Here is a 22,033-nt window from a genome sequence, read left to right on the forward strand (position 1 = left end):
TGATGACTTTGTTTGAAATAAAATCCAAAACAAGCTACTAGATCCACTGTTCAAAACTAAAGTTATGCTTTACAAAATGAATACACACTTAAAGGTACAACAATTTGATAGTGATTGCCAAAAATTTAACATGCTAGTTCGTAAAACTATATGTGCTGAAGTTATTAACCTTAAAAACAAGCACAATAAATACAATAAAAGTCAGATAATGATCCAAAGCTCAACTGTAGTCCATTTTAGCCACACTAGTAGCTCAATGTTGATCATTTCATCCACCAAATTGATCAACGTGATCCTTTGACTTTTCATCTAGCGCCATCATTGGGTCAAAATTTCAATTTGTTCACTTGCTTTACAACCAAACACCTTTAAAAACTGTATAACATTCCTAACAGCCTCAGCTGTTCTTTGTATTCAGTGCTAATTAGCAAACGTTAGCATGCTAACACGTTAAACTAAGAATGTGACATGGTTAAAGAGGACATATTCATATGCACATTTCCAGATCTATATTTATATTCTGGGGCTCTACTGGAATATCTTTGCATGATGTACGATCTGACATCATCACGAGGAGGAAGTAGAGGTAACTTTGCAAACGGAGCGTTCAGAGCAGGTTGAAGCTCCGACTTTTGACTTGCAGAAAACATTTCAACATACGTTCATGTCACATCCAACATCATAACAGTTTAAAAATGACAGAAAAAGCATGTTATGTCCTCTCTAGCAATACATCCTAAACATCAGCATGTTAGCATGCTAACAATGTAGACTCACAGTATTGTTTTTGGTAATATCACAAATATTGCATTGGACTATATTGCAAGACTAAATAACCTAACTTATGTTACTTTTAACCATAACCATGATTTTTCACTAACATTAACAAAGTAGTTTTAGATATCTAAACTTAACCAACAGAGATGATCAGACAATGCTAGCGTTTGTATCGTGATGGTTTGCTTCAGAAGACTTTAACAAATGACCTGTTTTGTATTATAGATATGAGGACTGTCAGTCAGAACAGGTTGAATTTGCATCACATTCCCCAATTGCAAGATTACACATTTCTGGAGGAACAAACTGTTCACCTGAATTCTCAAGTGACAATAGCAGTTTCCATGGTCTTAAACATTTCAGAAAGCCTGACGGTGTGACACCAAACGAGCTGTTTTTGTAAGATGACTTTCAGCTTCTATCCTGTTAAATTTGACCTGTAAGTCAAATGTGGTGGGAAACCTGTTAGATTACTTGCTTTTGCAAGTAAAATCCATCATGATTCTATTTTTTTTTAACTTTATTTTTAACTTCTTAACTCACCTGCTCCAGATGCAGATCGGATGACATCCGCTTGTATCCTCCTTCTGGCTTTTAACAAAGACCAGATGGAAAGGTGGCATTGTATTTTGCAACAGAAGAACGAGGATTCATGGGAAACGTAGTCTTAATTTGAGACACAAATCACGACATGTAGCACCTTCACACATTGATTCTCCTGTTAATCCCGAGTTACTCATAGATGGAATTAGCTCCGCGCAGCTGGAAGCCGCTGCCGATTCGAAATCTGTTTACTGTTGGACAGAAATAGCCGCCGGTCCTGCTGCTAGCTTTGACACGGGGGACCACCTACTGAGCTGCACTGATGCTACTGTATCCTGAATTTCAGGAGCAGCTCCACATATCAGGCTGGAATGAAAAGTGTGGAATATGTGGTGGGAATGGTAGGAGAAAATACTTTTGCATCATCTTTGGCTCTGATGTCGTAAGGCTTGCCAAGCTTTCGGTGCGCTGTGATTTTAAAATAGCACACTGCTGTGGGAAAATCATACCAGCACAATGTGAGAATCTCGCCTCCTAAAACCTTCGTCATGGAGTCCAATCTGTCATTTCAGATACTTGAATACCTCAAATCAGACTCCCAGTTCCCAGCATCCTCTGCTCCTCTCTTTTCCCTTCAAACTCAGTGCCGGTGTGAAGGGGTTTTTTTTTAATTTGTGTGTATGTGTGTATGTGTGTGTGTGTGTGTGTGTGTGTGATTGGACCAGATTTTCTGCTCCAGTTTCCCAGCCTGTCCGCTCAGCTCCCTGCACTCGCCTGCTGCAGTTTGGTGAAACAGACTCGCCTTAAATCAGCCAGCTGGATAGCAGCGAGAGGAAGTGCTCAGGCCTGTGTTATGAATTATGCTGTTACATTCATGTTGGGAGCACACTCACTGTTTTCCTGGTCATATATATATATATATATATACATACATGTGGTTTAAGATTATATATTACTAGAGTTTCACGCTGGAACATCTTGTAGAACAACAGTCGACACAGTCACTGACTGTGTGCAGCTTCTTGAAGTCTCGTCATCACACTGGAGTTGCCAGGTTTGTTACAATTGTGCCTCTACAAAGGAGACTGTCAGGATCAGTTATTTATGCAAGTGTCTGAAAAAGACATTAATTCATGTTTAAGTGACAGCGACCTCTAGCGGCCGTAGTATTTAGGGGACAGAGGAGGAAATCAGATGACAAAACCTATGAATATGTAGATATTGTTCATTTAAAAAGCTTAGCTGTTGGCCAAAAGATGTCTCTTACTTCACTGTAAGGTCTATTCTCAGTGTATTATGCGCACTGGAGGTTTCAAGTTTGCACATTTCATGACTTTAAGTTGCATACTGGACCATACCTCATTTCCATAGCAGGTTATCAAAAATGATTTAAAAGGAAAAAAAGTAGTTTGATCAAGCCTTTATAGTAAAAGTTCTGCCTGCTACCATCTTAAGGTAGCCATGATGTCACAAGTAAGACAGTTAAGTTGTGACATGGATTTAATCAGATCAGAATATAAGTGTGTTTGACTGCAGCACACGAGGTTGTATTATTCCATCGTAGGAGTCCTGTGAGACTGAAACCAACTATTATTTTCATTATCAACAGGTCTGATAATTATCATCTTTAACCTCTTTCACTGCACTCCTCTAATGGAGCAAACGATTCCTAAAATGACACTAAATGAAAATGGCTTCAGCTCCTGAACCACAGTGAATATATACATAAATAAGGTCTTGCCAGAAACTAAACCTCCAAAAGTGTCTTTCAAAAGTGTCGGAAACACTCTTGTTGATATAGAAACCATGGAGAAAGTCTTTGAAATCGGCTAAAAATGAAAAATCTCTGCCAGTTATACAGTATTTTTTCATGAAAAAGTTTTCCAAAGAAAACGGTGAAAACGCTGGTGTCCTAGCCGAGTTAATGAGTTTAATAATTGATTATTCAGTGTATAAAATGCCAGAAAATAGTGAAACATTATCATTATTCCCTGAAGCCCAGGTTAACATAGTCAGAAGACTTGTTTTGTCTGACCAACCGTCAAAAAACACAAATATGTTGAGTTTGCTATGATGGAAGACATTTGAGAAGCTGCTACCAGTGAATTTTTGGCATTTTTGCTTAAAAAAAATGACTTAAACGATTAATTACTTTAAAATTGTCAGCAAATCGATTAATTATTAAGCATCATTTCTTCTTCGTGGCCTGTATGGGTGCTTATGTGCTTCAGTTGGCTCGTATGATATTTCCTTTTTTACTCCCGTGTCAAAATGGGAGCCAATCTCAACTCTAAACCTGAGTACATGAGAAAACAAAACAGAAGAAACCTTAGAGAAGAAACCGAGCAAAAGAAAATCAATTGATTCTCTTTCCTTGACAGCTTGGGGAGATGAAGATGATTACATAAATGTACATAAAAACCGTAAAAGTTAGTAGAAATACAAAATACAAAACAAGATCCAACAATAGGTTTATAATAAGTCTAATAAGTGAGTTTGCTTCTGTCTGTGAATTGTGAATATGAGATACCAGGTAACATGAAGATCTGGGTTTTTTTTTTCCACTTCAAGTCCCAGGAGACAACATAAGAGCCTCAGCAAGTGCTTTATGTTATGTTATGCAAATGTTGGAGGGAAAAATAGCTTTTCATGACAAGATCTAAAATAAGCTTCCTGATGCGGTTCCTCGCTCCCGAAACCAAACTGTCATTAGCGTTCCTGCAGCTCCTCCTGCTTTCTGCTGTCAAGTAGATTTTCCATCGGACACGGAGGCGTAGCGAGCGTGTCCGAGCAGGACGGGGAGTCAGACAGTGACAGCTTTAACCTTTAACGTGTCATCTTGGATGGCAGGAACACAGAAACTGTCAGGCCTGGCTCACCGCTGCTCAAGGGGCCGGGGATTTACTGCGACCTCAGGACCTCCTGGAGGCCTCCATCTGCCTGACCAGAGGGACAGGAGAGAGGGATTAAAATCTGACCTGCAAACAAATGTGCTGAGGGAAAGCAGAGATTAAATACAGAGAGAAAGAAATACGATATCTGGACAATCTAGAGATTTTATTAGGGCTATTTACACATGCTTCTCCAATCCTGACAACACAATTGAATGTGAGGAAAAAGAAGTTCACAGTCTGAGCTTTAAAAAATAACAAACGCACAGTATTATAATCAGATTGTAAATGACACCTTTGTGTAATCATCAATGCAAACAATTAACACCTACATTAAAAAATATGATTTTCTGGCAAAAGTGTAACTTAAAGAGAAAAGTCATCTACAAGTCCCAGAGAGCATTGCTTTAAAGACATAACATGCACATTTCCAGGTCTATATTTATCTTCTTGGGCTCTACTGGAATATCTTTGCATGATTTATGGTTTAAAAAAAAAAACTGAGGTCATCAGGAGGAGGAAGTAGAGGTAAATAAAGCGTTCAGAGCTGGTTGAAGCTCTGGCTTTTGACTTACAGAGAGCATTTTTACCTTCCTCAATTCAAGTTTTGGAACATTGACAGTATATAAATGACAATAAATCACAAAATATATAATATAATATGTCCCCTTTAAGCAGCATCCAATCATTGATTGATTAAAACTCTCTGGGCTAGCTGTGTGGTAGTGATGCACGCACCGCAGTTGATCCAGGGATCGGGAAGGCCGAGTCATCCGTTGACTGTCTACTGCGCTACTGCCACCATCTGTTTTATCACCAATATGACAACGTTTCTGCAAAGCTCAGTTTTCCCCATACACACTACAAAAAAAACTACAAAAAAGAAGAACTTTTATTTTAAATAAATGTTTATTCATTTAAAACCAGCCTACTTCATTGTAATATGTTACATACATCCCACTGAGAAATAATGGTAATGTGTGATGGGGTGCATCATTTGTTTGGGTGGGTGGCGTGTGGATTTATGCGTACATGCAGATTGGGATGATGATCACTACATGGCTACTGGCTGGCTTGAGGTTAGAAGTTGAGCTTTGTAGAATTTGTTTAATAAATTCACAAATTTGAATAAATTAACTTGTGTTTTTAGTTACTTTAGTCTCTATTCCCCAACTACGCCGCAATGTTTTTTTCCCCGATTGCAGCAGCAAAGTGATTAGAATATGTAAGAACTGTGTGAGATCTAGCTAGCATCAGTATTTAGAGCCTCAACATGCTGCACCTGGCAGAGAAAATGTGGTGTTTTCAGGATTTAAGAACCATAGTTCATCTATAGCCGTAACATACTATCAGGTAAAAATAATCGAGGGACTCTGTAGGTTGAGACAGATTGAAATGATATTTTAAAGCAACCTTATTAAGTTGCTGTGGCTAACATGCTTGCAAATAATTGCTTAATTACACATCCAGCACACAGTGAGCAACATTAGCATTCATTTGACATCATATTTGTGTCCACCTGATGAATGTAAGTCAAGTTTTCATTTCAAGTCCTTTTGCCTCTGGTTTGGTCTCCACCAATTTCTGGAAAACAATATTTGGTTTTAGCCACTTACTGAACTGAACTGGTAGCAAACAGTGAGTTTTTCTAAGGTTTTTTTCTTTTTTTTTTTGCTAAAACAGCTGATTGCTGCTGCTGGAAACAAGTTTAATGAGAGCAATAAAACCAAAACAACAAGCTGAAAGACGCTAAAACACTTACTAACACGTATCTAAGAGAGGAACTTGGAAGGAGGGTTTGTCACTGCAAGTCATCTGTCTCAGATATATGTAATCATTTGAGCCATTGTTATTGTAAAAATATTGATTAGTGCAGCTTTAATTACATAAAAATTCTACACATGTAGGGGCTTTAACTTTGTGCAATAGTTAAGAAAGAAGAGGATTCAGCTGAGAGAAAAGAGAGTAAAGGTGTATCCACAGACTGAAACAGAGAGAGAAAAATAATCCCAGGAGGGAAAGTCTAATTTAGATGTGCCAACGAAAATATGAAGCGAGACACTGGCTGCAGAGGAGGAAGGTGAAGCAATTCAGTGGACTGAAATTACACACCCAGGATAGAAAACACTGCAGGTGAAGCAGACGAGAGAGAAGACATGGAGTGGAGGTGAAGCTGGACTGATGATGGGGGGATTACTGCTGGGAGAAAGAAGTGGGAGGTAGATAGACGAGGAAAAGAGAGCCGAGCAGCAGCAGCAGCAGCAACAACAGCACCGGCGGTGGAGGCTTGTGGGCGTGACAGATGACTCGCCAGAGACAGTGAGAGTTTGAGAAAAATGCTGAAAGAATCAGCCGTCTGTTCCTTCAGGGAATTTTGCTCATCTTAAATCGCTTTGCCACAGTTCGACCCGCCAGACAAGAATTTGATAGTCGATTAATAACGTTGTATAAATACTTCTTCACTGGGCGCTGTTGTTGAGTGATCAATCATGTGTTTTGTTAAGTCAGCAGCTTACGGGGTTGAAGGATTGGAGAGTCGGTTGGTTGAGGAGGCAACTGCTGAACACAGTGGAAAAAACAGGAAAAAGAAGTGCAGGTGGTGTTAATCTTGTGTGTGTGTGTGTGTGTGTGTGTGTGTGCACTAAGGAAAGATGAATGGACCTTTTAGAAAGATGCATTTAAAAACCAGGTGAGTGCAGATCCTTAAAGGAGTCTCAATAGTTTAAATTCTACGTCATCTAATCTTCAAACCCATTAAACTGCAACAAGTCCTCATACACAAATCATAAAATAAGGTTGTTTGTTGGTGTTTTTCATCTGCCACCTCTATGGCTGGGGTTCAGTGAAGTTTAGGCAACAACAATTACTTAAAGGTTAGAAAAAAGTGGTTAAAAGAAACCAACATCAACTGCTGGAAGGAGATGCAACGTGAAAAAAATGGACATTTTTGCACATCCAACCATCCACACCAACGTATTTTTGCAGTGTTGTAACACTACAATACTTCTGTATTTTCATCTGAAAAACAAGAGTCATTATTCACAAAACCACAAGGGGGCACTTGTGAGGAAAACGTTAAAACAAACAAACATTAAAATACTGTAGGAATTTGAGTAATACTCGTCGATCTTTATTCTGATGAGCAGAGTCTCTTAAATTGCCTCAAATTTGAATTAATGACTTCTTTTCAACATAATCATTTCATCCACTTTTCTTTTGTTTATTATATTAACAGTTAACATTTTCTTCCATTTTCTTCCAAAAGAAACTACAGTGTACATGTGGATGCTCTTATGTCGGCCCATTTTAGCAAATGACAGGTAGCCCTTCAACAACCCAGAACACTTAATTTTGAGAGAGTTTGTTGAGTGTTGCCAGACATTTTCTCACTGACCTGTAGTTGTATTGTCTGTAGGTTTCACTTATTCCTAATCCTTTTCAAGTATGTGTAAAGCAATGTAATATTATGCTGCTGTTGGACTCATTTATAGACATGTTTGAGACCCTTTTCTCCTCATTTCAATACACTTTGGGTAAGAGTGTTAGCTAAACTTGGCAATGTTACCATCATCCACATGAAATAATGCTGTAAGTTCACAGCTGGCAGATCAGACTTCCTTGTGTGCTTCCATTACTGCAGTCTGCAGGTTAAATTAGTCTTTTGTGAGACCCAGAGCATTTTCTCCAGGTTGTCTCGGCCCTGCCCCAGCTCTTCAAACACGAAAACCACACGCCCAGCAGCGAGAAAGCGTGCCTTTGGTTGAAAAGGAGCCATTGTCTGGCCAAATGATTGTGAGTCATTGTACTGGCAGCACAAGCCGGGAGTCAAATGATGTGATGTTGCAGAGAGACCTCCATTGTCGCCCGTATAAAGCTGCGGCAGGAACGGCGGCCCTGGCAGATACTGACCTTTGGACATTCAGGGAAGTTTTGCATGAATAGTGGAGTAATTCAGTCAGTGGCGACGAAGTGATTAGCATTTTGAGTGGATTCACCGCCGGCTCTGTCCCATTCACAGGGCGAATCTGTGAGTAGCCAACAGAATATCTCAGAGGTCTGGTTTGTTTGGGAGGAAAAGGTCACGTCAGAGGTGTTTTGACAGATTTCACTTTCCAGGTAACAGAGCAAATAGATAATGTTGGTATCAACTACATGATTAAGGAAGGATCTCAAGGTGTTGAAACGTAGTAAATCAAAACTACTACATGGTTTTGTAAGATTTTCACACCCTTTTCAGCCACTTAAAGGACCAATTCCCCCGAAATGAAAAACAATTTTGTCAATAGATTTCTTTTTAGAACAGCAGAGGTGTTCACAACGGTTTTGTTTGTGGTTTTAACAGCATTCGAGAATTACATTTAAAATAATCAAACAACAATTCGTCTTTCCCGAAACGGTCTCCCTGTTCAACTAAAAAATCCACAAAAACCCACTGTCATCAGATTTCATTTTTCTTTGGTGGAAAGTAGCTCCAAAGAAAACTTTTGACAGCAAGATCTAAGTTCATAGGATTTTCTTTTAACGAAAGACACATTTCATTCAGAGAATTCAACAGCAATTTTACCAAGTGAGAAAAAATATGTTTGTTTGGTTTTTTTGAGACTGAGATTTAATTCCATTTACATTCTATTTTTCAGCTTAAAAATAGTTTTTAAATTGGAAAAACTCAAAACATCTTTACTGTAGTATCCATGGAGTATGATAATCAAGTAAAAATGGTTCAAAACAACATTGATTTTGTTTTGAGGAAATGTTTTAATATTTTCTTCCCAAAATGAGTGACCACCTGAGAAACTGCTTATTACCTCTAGGACTTTAGATATCCTCAAATCAAAGGAAATACAAGTATTCAAGTACAGAAAAAAAAACATTTTCTATAAAAGGAATACAGTCAAATTAGGACAGTAAATAAGTAGATAAATAAGTAGTATTTTCTTGCCAAAATACTGTCAAAGTTGGAAAACCGATTATTGATTTTTAAGTTATTTTTTTCCTCTAATAAATGCAGCTATTTGACAAACTCAGACGGCAGAAACATAAGCACTTTTTTTCTGGCTTTCCCTAACGAACAGATTAGACTGCCAAGCTTCTTCTTCTTTTTTTTGGCAGTTTGTAACCACTGACATTCAGACTTAATATTTTAAACAACAAATTCAAGGAGTTCTTGAGTCTTTGCTCCTAATAAGCCTGATTTGTTGTGGAATTGAAGTCCTCTCCCCCATCGAGCAGACAGATGGTGATATCCATGAAAAAAAAGCTTCTACTGGAGGAGTGAGCCAGGAATCTGCAGGTGTGTGTGTTTGTGTTCAGCCTGCCTACACACAGCCTAATCTACAGTACCTGCTCGATGACGGTCAACCTATAGTCCTTAATAACATGTCATAAAATGCTATCTTAGGGCGTTTTCAGACCTTTTAGTCTGTTTTCTCTGATCTGAATCAGCGGATGAGTTGGTAAACTTGTTTTCTAAACCTAAACATCAGATATGAAGAAGACAACGTACTTGGTTGTTAGTCAGACCTCGATTCGTTCTCCAGCTAGCTGCTAGCAACTGTTGGGGGCAACTACGGGAGCTGTGGCTCAAATTCTTGCAGAGTACTCCTTATAGTCCGTCAGATGGAGGTTGGATCACATTCCCACCACTAATGAACTTCCCCAGATCGAGACCAATAAACAAAAAACAGATTTTTTAAAATGGTTATGAATACAGAGCTCTATAGATTCTTGGTCCCCATTCAGTATGAAAAGAAAATGTTTCTTTGCTGACGATACACTGTTTTACATGCTTCACGCTATCTGCAGCCATTTGGAGACTCGTAGTAGCTTTGCCATGTTTTTGCACTTTTTTTAAACTAAACTTTAGTCAGCCAAGTCACATGGAATGACTTGATTAATAAAAGGGAAGTTTCACCCAAATTATATAAAAAACTATTTTCTCACTAATCTGTAGAGGTATATAGCAATGTGGACAGTTTTAGTTTTATTCACCCGGGTTTTTCAGTTGACGACATAAAACTCAGTTTTCTTGCACTACATTTGGGGTTTGACAAAACTATCTCCATCACTAATACCCCATGCAATGAGTGAGAAAATTGCATTTAATTCAGGTGAAAAGAACCTTTTAAGTAAATACAGAGTATGTACAGAAATAATACTCGGTGCTCTGACCTTGTCACTCCCCACACAGATATACTAAGCTCAGCACAGAGGAGACTGGGGGGGCGATGGAAGGAAAACAAAAACACCCAACGGTACAGAGGGCCCATGAATGGTCAAAAATGGATGTCGGTGTCCACATTTTAATATTCCTCGAGAGAAAAACAAACCTACAATTTTGTGTCTGTCATCGGCCAAGGTGTTGAATGAATTTTTGGGCATGAAGATTGGCGTTTTATCTAATTCTCTGCAGGAGTACCATGTGAAAAGTATTCAAATGTGTTAGTGCCATCTGTCGAAGGTGTTGAATTCATTAACCAGCTTCAGCGGCCCTTTGAGGAACTTAAAAGGCTATTTGGTAGGAGTGTTGTCTCAGTAACACCTCTTGATCTGAGAGGTGAGAAACAAGATGAGAGAGTCTCTGTAGTCCAGGCTGATGAAATATACTTTATAAGTCTCTTTTTGATCCTTGCATTGTGGACTAACATTAGGTTGAGTGATTACATCTAAAATATGAAAGGATTGTGTGTGAATTTTTGTGTAAATACATGACATGTTGTTGCATGTTATTTCTATGTGCAGTATTTAGGCTCTTAATGTTTTTTGTTCTACTATTGATCTTCCTTTTGAAATCTCATTCAGACATGTTAGATTTTACACTTTCTAGCTCAAACATAAAAGCTCCTGATGCAATAAATTGATTGACTTGCACCACAAAGAGACACTGTTCTTCATCAGACATCATCTTCTGAAGAACAGCAGTGTACTAGAAACATTTCGCTCTATTTCACTCAGTCATTTGTGGTTCCTGCTCAAATTTGGATGTTTTTTTTTGTGCTACTTTTTCACATTGTGAGCACTTGTTTCTTAATGAATGAATTAATACTGTAATGTTTCTATAATACCAATATTAATTTATTTTTTTCTTTCTTCTGTTTCAGAGGCCAGAGATCCAAAATGGGAGGCAAGCTCAGCAAAAAGAAGAAGGGATACAACGTAAACGATGACAAGGCCAAAGACAAGGATGCCAAAGCGGAGGGGGCCTCTCCTGAGGAGAGCGAAGCACCGAAGGACAACAAAGACGAGGCCCCGGCTGCCGCTGATGCTAAAGAGGTAGCGAACGACACGGCAGCCAAGGAGGCGCCGGCAGCAGACGCTGCGGCGCCCAAAGAGGAGGAGAAGAATGCAGCTCCTCCAGCAAAGGAGCCTGAGAAACCTGCCGCCAACGCTGACCCGAAAACAGAGGCGCCCAAGAGCGCAGAGCCCGCCAAGGCTGAGGAGAAACCAGCTGCCCCCGCCGCGGTCAAAGAGTCGGCCCCCGCTGCCAAGGAGCCGGAGGCCAAGGCTGCGGCGGCCGAGAGCAAAGATGAGGCCGACGCCAAAAAGACTGAGGCCCCCGCGGCACCAGCAGCCAAAGCCGAGGCGGCCCCCGCTGCCTCCCCTGACCCCAAGCCCACAGAGGCGGCAGCGGCAGCTCCCGCACCGGCGAAGGAGGCCGCCGCAGCCCCTAGTTCAACACCAGCCGCCGAACCTCCAGCCAAGGAGGCGAACGCCACAGAGGCACCAAGCAAGGATCAAACCGTAGCAGTTCAAGATTAATGGACAGCTTCTTTTCGGAAATGAAAAAATAAAGTACCTAACTCAACGACGATGAAGATTAAAAAAATGAAAATGAAAATTAACTAGCCCACCCATATTATGATAATAACAATAATAATAATAATTGTAATGATGATGATGATTTATTGAATAAGGAGGACTGGAGCAACCACCTGGAGAAGTTTCCCACAGCTGCAGATGATTATTGCTATTATTATTGTTATGTTTTATTCTATTTTTTTCTGCTGTAGTATTTGAACTTTGATACGAGTCTGTGTCGGCCATACGCCTCGCCATTCCACATCCATCATCCCTCTCCCTCATACGGTCAAGAAGTTTAACCTGACTCCCATCTCGGCCCACAGAAGGCCCGCGTTTGGACTTCTGTCGGCCCGCGTTCATACATTCACCTGCACCCTCCGCTCTGTGGATGTCAGAAAACTAAATTTAGGGAAATAGGTCTGAAGGGGAGGAGGAGGAGGGCGGGAGGGGATTTAAGAAATCACTTTTCCAGCTGGACGTCTATTGAATCTGTCCACTCTTCAGCTCTCCTCTGTCCACTCATCCTCCTCTTCAGAGTGTCGTGTTCTCGGCTTTGGTCTGGTACCTCCAGTTTTTCAGTGCCGTTGAATTGTGGTTGTGTCCTTTTTTTTTTTTTTTTATTCCATTCTCTCCCCTTAGCTTTTTTGGTGTTGTTGGGTTGTTTTGCTACCCCTTTTTTCTTCTTGGGGTTAAACACCACTTTTTTTTTTTCCTAAAATGGCCCAAACTGTGAAGAACCTTTTTAAAAAGGGAGATTAAATTCATTGCAGGGACTGAGAATGTTCAGGCTTTCTAAGACATTTCTGAGGTTGAAAAAGGCTGGCAGAACAAAATACATTCTTAGACGCATAAAAAAGTCATAGGAATTTTTCAGATAAACTTCTAGATTTTGTACTGAAACCCTTAGGTATATTGTAAGTGAACTAAGAGGTTTTTTAACATTTTTAATACACTTATAAAATCTGCAACGCCTCACTGAAAAAAAATCTCTGCAGTGTTCTTAACAAGTCTGATGGAAATCTCTGATCCTCCATCTGAATCTGATAAGATTTTACAGATTATACTTTTGTTTTGTTTTGTTTTGTTTTTAAATGACATATCTACTGCCGACCTGGGTTAAATAGGCATTACGACCACATCCTAGAGATTGTTTGCTTATTATGATATACCAAGTACGATTATACCAAGTTGGTGATGTTTACTGCGTCGTCAGGAGAGTTCAGATAGTGACGCTTCAGTCGTGTCTCTCAAAAGAAAACAGACTAAACTGGTGCTCAAGCAGCTTTCCGGTGATAGTCTTCAGTTTCTGGCTCATGTAGCTGGAAAAAGAACTCAAACTCTTAACTTAGGAAAAGAAAAACATTTGACTTAAGTCAAGGATCAGCAGCAAAATCTACTCAAGTAGCAAACATATTGATTAAGAGTTGAGAAAGGAAAAATCACAAAATATTGGGGATATAATTGGGGATACATTTATCTAAAAGAAACCCCCAAACTGAGAAGAACTTTTCCTGTTTCTGGATCAGTTAAAGCATTAAATGCGCATAAATAGTTGAAAACAAACTGCTTTAACCTCTTTCTCTAAAACAGATTTTCGTGGCAGCACTCTGCCAGTTTGGTTTTTTCCTCACCTTGAAATTAGCTTTGTTTTGGTAAATTTGTGTGCAGCCATAATGATTTTGTCAACAAAAGATAAACTTAATACTCGGAGGAAATGTGACTCAATAACAGATTAATGTTGGTAAAGGTTAATAATTTCATTTAAACACTCTCCAACCAGGTTAAACGAAGGTTTAAAGTGATTTAAAGCAGGAGCTTCAGTAAAGCAATCTGTCCCGTGGAGCAAACCTCAACAGTTTGGTATCTAAGCAGGTGTAAAAACACCCCAGAAGAGATCATTTCCAGGTGTTTTTGCTGTTTGGCCCAGGTCTCTCAGTTATCAGCAGTCTGGTCCCATCTAGGCAGCTGAGAGCAGCCGCAGGGCAGGAGGGCGGATTTTAATGAATGATCAGATAATCAGCCATCAGCAGTCTACTCGATCAACTTCGGCCCACGTTTCTATGGCAACACTACGCCATGCTATCATTACGGGATGGAAAAGCCTTGCACATGAAAGGGAGCCTCTGATTTGGTCATTTTCACCCATCATGCATTTACCTTTTACGTTTCAGAAATATATATATTACATGTATGTGCATATATGCAGCGGTGGAAGACAAATACTTACATCCTTTACTCGAGTGAAAGTAGCAATATTACTGTGGAAAAATACTTTTAATCATAAGTATTCACATTTTTACTGAAGTAAAGATGCAGTAAGTAGCAGTAATAAGAACTTTAAGTATCCAAGATAAAACTTTAAGAAAGAAAGAAGGAAAGAAAGAAAGAAACTAGAGGTAAAAACTACAAAGTATCTGAAGTGAAAGTACTAATGGTGAATAAAAAACACTTTGTATTTCCAGTTTGGGGGGTTTCCACGCTTTTAGATCAGAAGAAATGAAGGAAAGAAGAAAAGAAAGTAAAGAAAGAAAGATTGAAAGACAAGACATAAGTACGTCATGATGAATATAAAATCTGAGTGTATAAAGTAACCACTATATATTTTCCTTTTGGAGACGTAGTTTACAAAATATTGAACCAGTCAAGTGAAGTACCAGCACCTCAAAATTGTACTTGAGAGTACTCGAGTAAATGTACTTCCCACCTTTTGCATATATGTAGGATTATATGTATATATTTACTCATCTCAGCCATCCATTCGCCAACCTTTTTCTTTTTAATCCAACTGACACACAACGTTTTTTTCCTCGCAGCACTTGTCAAACCGTAGCAGAAACAAACACTTCAGGAGCGTTGTGTGTCACTTGTTTCGGGGTTGTTTTTTTTTGGTTTTTTTTGTTTTTGTTTTTTTTTCTTCCTCTCTTGACTCAGTAAATTGCATGTCCGTGGTTGGGTGAACCTGTAGTCCTGTCTTTTTGGTCAAGTGGAAAAAAATAAAAATAAAAAAAATTCTCAAGTCTGCATCCATGGCAACTACAGTTGATATTTTCATCCCATGTCTCACCACTCTTCTATCTCCACACCACACATTCATTTAAAACAAACAAAAAGATGATATGAAAATTGATGCATTCAAAATTATATGTACTTGTATAAATGGTGCAACAGTAATAAAATGTAAGAAATTGACTGAAACTTGAGGATATTGTGCATGTCAACTTTTTTCCCCCCATACACTTACATTTAAGAAAACTGAAAATATTATTAAACAGCTGATTGAAGGACATCAGGATCCATGACATGTTCTTGGTATTATAAAAACAACCTGAGGAGGAGTTTATATTATAAAATCAGACATAAATTACACGTGGTAAATTTTCATGGTAAGATTATGGTATTTCCTAGCATCACTATTCTTAAATTTGACAGTATTCAGGCCAAACAAGACAAAAGACCCATTCGAACAGGATTAACATTACAGCAGGAAATAAAATTTATTGGAAAATAAAATATTTACTGTGCTCCTCTGTAGTTTCATTGCCCTGGACGGCATTTTAACCATTGTGAAATTACAGAATGTGGCCTCTAATAGACATGAACTTATAATAGAAATAGAATACCAGTACCTACCTACCCGTAGTTGACAGTTTATTTGATTCTCAGTTTAAATCTATATGTTGGGATTATTGTTAAATCAGCAAAGATACCACAAGTGATCAAGAATGCAGAAGATTTATTTGATTAAAAAAAAGACTTTGACCCATCAATAAAACCATATTACAGGGATGAAGCGCTATGGTATCGTAACAAAGCATGTAGGGAGTCATAGGCGGGGCCTTGACAATGGTGGTGGAGAGGAAATGCCAAGCGGCAACCTCCAGGGCTGTAAAATGAAGCCAATGCAGAAGTGCCAAAAACAGTTCCTTGAATGGCCACTTGAGGCTCCAAAAGCGAGTCAATCCCCATAGACCCCCATGTTACAATGCCCAACTTTACAGCAGAAATAAACATGATTGGCTGGGAGTTAGGCAGCGTCACGCACTGCCAAGATGGCGACGGCTGGAGCGGCTCGCTTTGAGCTTCAAAACCGCTCTTCAGAAACCAACGGGTGACGTCACGGTAACCACGTCCATATTTTTATACAGTCTTTGGGAAATGCAGAGAGGAAGCCAGTAGAAAGACAGAACAGATATTGTGATTTAAGCCCCATTTCCATCCAGTATTAACATGTGGTCTGTATCTACATACATTATCTGGATAATGACATCCAATCCATAGGTCTTTGCATTTAGCTGTAGCTTTTCTCAGTTGTGCCTGCATTGTGATCGGATCTCAATATATTAATTAGCTGGGCGGAGCCGGCAGACACGTCAACAAACAAACTGCATCCGGGGAAGACTTCTAGCTACTGCTGCTACTTGTAGTTTTTGTGGGGCTTGTTTTAATCAGGAAGAAAGAGGTAGAGCTAGATAACCATCAAATTAATGGGCCCATTTTTTTCCCTATGAATATGGACACACTGTACAGATTGTATTTACACCTGGCTGGGATCTGATCACAGTGCGAGCCCGACCACCTCCAGATGTTGTCTGGCCGATCCAATCGAGTGCATTTACATGTGTTTTTTCCATATACAGATACAGATGTCAATTGTAATGCCAGGTGTAAAAGGGGTATTAAATATCCTTCTGCTAAGATGATCATTGGATCATAGGAAAGCCTGCGAACAGGTTCAGGAGAGATCATTGACTGATAGATGGAGTCCCACAACGATGATGAAATAACATATTAATCGGCTTCCTGCTTGAACTTTTACCTGCTTGAGAAACTGAAAAAACTTTTCAGATCCACTTTAAAATACAACAACGTCCCTTTGGACATTTAAATTAAGGTGACTTTCCGCTGAAATGTGAGAAATCAGACCGTGAAACAGCTCAAACTGACAACTGACCAAAAATTTCACACCTGCCGCAAATCCAACCAATGGTTTGAGAGCCGGATCGTCGATCGTTCAGGTAATCAGTCAGGCATTGTGACTTCAAACTGCTTGTGAAACGACAACCAATCTGACAAATATTCTGACGGATTCTAAATTCAGTCAAGGCGACCAATGCGGGATTAGAATCAGGCTGAATTTGTACAATATCTGTTTTAAATTGACATTTTAGGGGAGTTTATTATGGTACCAATCAAATTGCGCAGTTAAGAGAATTTATTGAAATATAAGAATACAAAAATGTTCTTGCATGAAGCCCAATGTGTTTAATCAAACCACCATGAAGCTAATCTGCAGCCATGTAGGACTCATGTGTAGGAAAGTTGTACACATGGGATAAAGATTCAGAGCACCAGGGATTAACAGGTACGCTATAGTCTTGATATTACATCCTGTTAGCTGCAATACTTCAATATATTACACTTTAAACATCCTGAAAATGATCTCTACAGTGTTTTCAAGTGCGTGTGTCGCCCCGCCTCCACCTCCTCTCATAGCTGTAAAACCGTTCTCAGGTTCATCCGTGCAAAGTGATTCACAATATTATTACAACAGAAGCACCTGGCACAGTTTCAGCAGCACTCAGCCTCTCTGTCTCTGGAGTGTGAGACATCAATACTAGGACAGACTTATTTTAAGGAGCCAAGTGTGAAATTTGGGTCAGACCAGTGATGGATCTATTATCCACTGAAAGGTCTGAATTATAAAAGAGACCGCACATATTACAATAAAGGTGATAAAGAATATTAAAAGATCATTAAATGGTATAATTTTTATTTTCACTTGAGAAGAAGAAGGAGCCGATGTGTTTCACACCAGAGTCCACTTTCAGCAGGTAAGTTGAATTCTGGCTTCTCTACATGCATGGTGCCAAACACTGCACAACGTGATTTAGTCAAGTAGGACATGTTCCTGGATCAACATTGTGATCAACCAATCACAGCCCTCTGACATCATCAGTGTGCTGCTCCTGCTTCTTTTTTTCCTACCTTACGCTATTTAACCCAAATGATGTTTTTAGTATTCAAATTAAAGTTGGTGCTGCTTTGAAGTTCAACCCTATTCACTAACAAATCCATAGGATTGTTAAGCAGTGATGTAAATAAGTGGTATTACTCATAATAGTAACTTATATTGATCTCAAACCAAATGATATTAATTTCTGCACAGGAGCAGCACACTAATGATGTCAGAGGGCTGTGATTGGTTGATCGCAATGTTGATCCAGGAACACGTCCTACTTGGCTAAATCCATAGACTGTATAAAAATATGGACGTAGTTACTGTGACGTCACCCGTTGGTTTCTGAAGAGCGGTTTTGAAGCTCAAAGTGAGCCACTCCGTCCGTCGCCATCTTGGCAGTGCGTGACGCTGCCTAACTCCCAGCCAATCAAAAATGGGCAAAGAGGCGGGCCAAATGGCTGAAACAAGCCACCTAGCGGCTGGCGGACCTGTCACTCAAAGCAGCCATGTCCTTCATTATGCATAACTTTACGGCTTAATAAAATTTAAACGGGTGAGTTATAAAAAAATTCATCCCCTGTACAGTTGTCATGAAAGGAGAAATTAGCTTTAGAGACCAAAACCGTTGTTTGTACCAGGCTGTAAACATGTTTATTTCTGCTGTAAAGTTGGGCATTTTAACATGGGGGTCTATGGGGATTGACTCGCTTTTGGTGCCTCAAGTGGCCATTCAAGGAACTGCAGTTTTTTCCGCATTGGCTTCATTTTACAGCCCCAGCTCCTCTTACTAAGACATGATCTCCCATGATAACATGATTTGTGAAATTTTGGGAGGATCTCTAAAATATTGACAATATGCAATTTTTTTCCATGCATTTCTATTTTTTTTCTTTATCTTCATCATCATGGATCATCCACTCAGTCTGTGCATTACTCCAAATCACCATGACTCATTTCTCTGTTTTGTAGTCAGCATACAGATGTGTCAAAAAGAAGACAAGGAAGCTTACTTGCAAATTTACCCAAAAATCCCCCCTCCATTCTAAAAAAAGTGAGCTCTCCCCTGAAGGCCATGGCATAGTTCACACACTGTCTACACAATAATATGTTGTGTTTTGATTTTGTCCCCATAAATGTAAATTAATCTCAGCAGGTGGTGAGAGATGGAATGGAAATAGAGCTATTGTCATGCCTTGATAGAAACTTTTATGACTTTACTGAATGATAGTTTATATTGGATTCATTTCACTTGAGTTAAATGTCAAACAACTGTTGTTTTTATAGTTTTAAAAGGAGATATATTGTGCACATTTATTCCGGGGCTGTAATAAAACATCTTTGCATGATTTACAGTCAAACAAAACTCTTTATTTATACTTATACTGAGCCTTTATGCAGCCTCTCAAAGAGTCAGTACAAGTATGAAATATAGACATGGAAATGTGAGGATTAGCAGCTCTTCTCTATTTTATAACTGTAATAGAATAGTTTTAGAATAGACTTTTTCACTGTATTTGGGCATTTTATAAGCTAAATCATCAACCGATTAAATGAAAAAACAATCAATAATGACAATAATACAACATATACATTCAAAAAAGAATAGCAGCTGTTTCTTTTTTTCCTGGTCATGTGAGTTAGCATCTGATACATGATGCATTACTCTACAGACATACTGTATGTGTCAGAATCACAGGGTTCGAACAGATAACACACACGGAGCACCAAAGACCTCTGAAGTCTTGGCGTTCCAGCTGAGCAATAATTTCACTCCTCCTTATCGCATAAAGAATAATAATATTTACGGGGGACACCAGAAAGAGGACAAATATAAAAAGGAACGAAGCCTTACCAAGAGGTAATGATTGATGTCTTTATCTCTCCTTCTTTTTCCTCGCCCTCCCTCTCTCACAGGGAGGGAAGGGAGGGGACAGTGAATCATAGACTTAATCTCACCGCTGTGATTTACACCTGTTCAAACGCCGTTTCTCACCCGCTAATACCTTCCCCTCGTGCTTTTACTCAGACCACAACAAGGCTAGATAAGTTGTGAGGCTGTGACTTGTTGATACAGTTCAGGAGGTCGACTCGTGAATTTGATTATTTTACGGCAGGTCTGAAAAGAGCACTGGAATATTTTTACTGAACCAAAGATACTGGTAGAGTGCTTTACTGCCAATGTAATTATGTAAAAGTATCAATTACTTGTGGAAAAAAATAAAAGTGGCCCTTTTTTCTCTTACTCAGTTTTTTAAGTCAGATTTAGGTCTGCAGTTAGTTTCCTAGCTCTAATAAAAAAAGTAAAATTACTGGGTTTTAAGTGTGCAAAACTGCCTTCATTACGGTAAAGAGACTTTAATTGATTGGTTACTTTCCCTCCCTGTTTATAAGTGCATTGGAAACCGAGAGAAAAGCATGACAAACAATACAGGTAAGCAGGATTTCTACATTAACAGACACACACACACACACACACATTGTGGCTCTATCTGCAGTGTGGTGGCACCAGTGATGCATCCTGACATTTCTATTTTTGTTTATGTTTGAGGACACTTGCAAGGCGAAGTTTGTCTGTCTGTCAGAAATATTAAAAATGCTCAGAAGCAGAAGCTCTGACCTTTTAGTACGTGAAGCGAATCTGAAGCTTCCCCAACACACACACACACACACACACACACACACACACACGATAGCATTACAGGCTGCAGGGCTTCACATCAGCAGGCTTCATGCAGAGACAGAAAAAAAAAACTGAAGACAGATGGTGAACAATGAAGGAAAAATAAGACTTTTGTCATGGCTGCTATTTTTCTCTCAGAATCCAATCCATCAATCCCTGTCAAAGATAACGTCTGAGATAAAAAGAGTCAAGACATGCAGTAATTACAGATATACAATGCTGTCAGACTGAGGGCTTATCATTTTATGTCAGAATGACTGTAAAGTGTCAGATAGTGACTGTGTGATGAGATGAATGCAGCAGGTGTTTGAGTAGAGTAGCGTCAAACATCTCAACTCAACTTATTGTTGAGTTTTATGTATTTTAAAGGGGCTGCTCTAGGGATGATGCTTGCAAATTAATTTAAATGATATGGCTGGCGATTTTCCCAAGAAATATTAAAAACCACGTCAATGAGCCACACGGCTGCACTGGCTGACACGTTCCTTCATCATGAAGTCACGTTAGTTTGTTTAGAAACGGCTCCAAAGACTAATAACAGCGATCATGTTTTCAGTCTCCGGAGAGTAGCTCTGTGTAACGCAGACACCACTGAGCATGTGCAGGAATGTAGCTCTGTTTGTAGTGATTCACAATTCTGCTCTTATTGGACCACTTAGTATAAATGAAGGTTTTGTCACAAAGGTGGGTGAATGGAGCAGGTAGACCCAAACGCAGAGACGGCAGGCAGGTTGGATACCATGCTGAATATTTAATGAAAGAACTCAAAAATCACATGAGACACTGGGAACAGGAACAAAGGCCATAAACGCAAGAAAGCAAGAAAAAACAACTCAGTGCATACACAGTGCGAAGGCAGAACAAAAGCAGATAACTCGACAACTGAAAACTGGACTATAAATACACAGGGACTGATTGCAAATGAAACACAGGTGAGGGAAACGAGACACAGGTGAGACACATGAAATAATCAAACACAGGAAGTAAAGTTGACCAGACACAAGGATTACAAAATAAAACAGGAACTAAAGTAAACACACACAGGAGGAACACACAAGGGAACATACCAAACAAACCAAAACCAGGAAACAAATGCAACACAAATGAAAGAGCCCCTCAAAAAGTCCAACTAAAAACAGAAAAAGTCTGAAGGCATCAGAAGGATAACAAAAACCAAGGAAGTCCTATAATATGATGTTCTAGCTTATTGCTGCCGAATGAGACGTGGATTCTGACAAAATATCCTAAAACGGATCTCAGTCAAAGGTTTAAAACATGACAATCATAATGTGTGTGTGTCTCAGTTTAGTGAAGATGAAGGCCAGAGAAACCTGTTTTTAATGGGACATGATCTGACACCAGAAGTCTACAGCAGCTGTAAATCTC

The 22,033-nt window shown here is 39.3% G+C and overlaps 1 protein-coding gene across 1 annotated transcript in view; it reads left to right on the plus strand.

The window, feature by feature from the left end:
* basp1 (brain abundant, membrane attached signal protein 1) overlaps positions 1-15,208 on the plus strand; it is a 64,230-nt gene extending 49,022 nt beyond the window's left edge. Inside the window, exon 2 of the mRNA XM_067606798.1 lies at positions 11,309-15,208. Coding sequence (XP_067462899.1) covers positions 11,325-11,966 — 642 coding nt within the window. The 5' untranslated portion in view covers positions 11,309-11,324 and the 3' untranslated portion in view covers positions 11,967-15,208. The remainder of the gene's footprint in view (positions 1-11,308) is intronic.
* Positions 15,209-22,033: the final 6,825 nt, after the last annotated feature.

The sequence above is a fragment of the Thunnus thynnus genome, chromosome 12 (genome assembly GCF_963924715.1).
Source record: "Thunnus thynnus chromosome 12, fThuThy2.1, whole genome shotgun sequence".
Taxonomy (NCBI): Eukaryota; Metazoa; Chordata; class Actinopteri; order Scombriformes; family Scombridae; genus Thunnus; species Thunnus thynnus.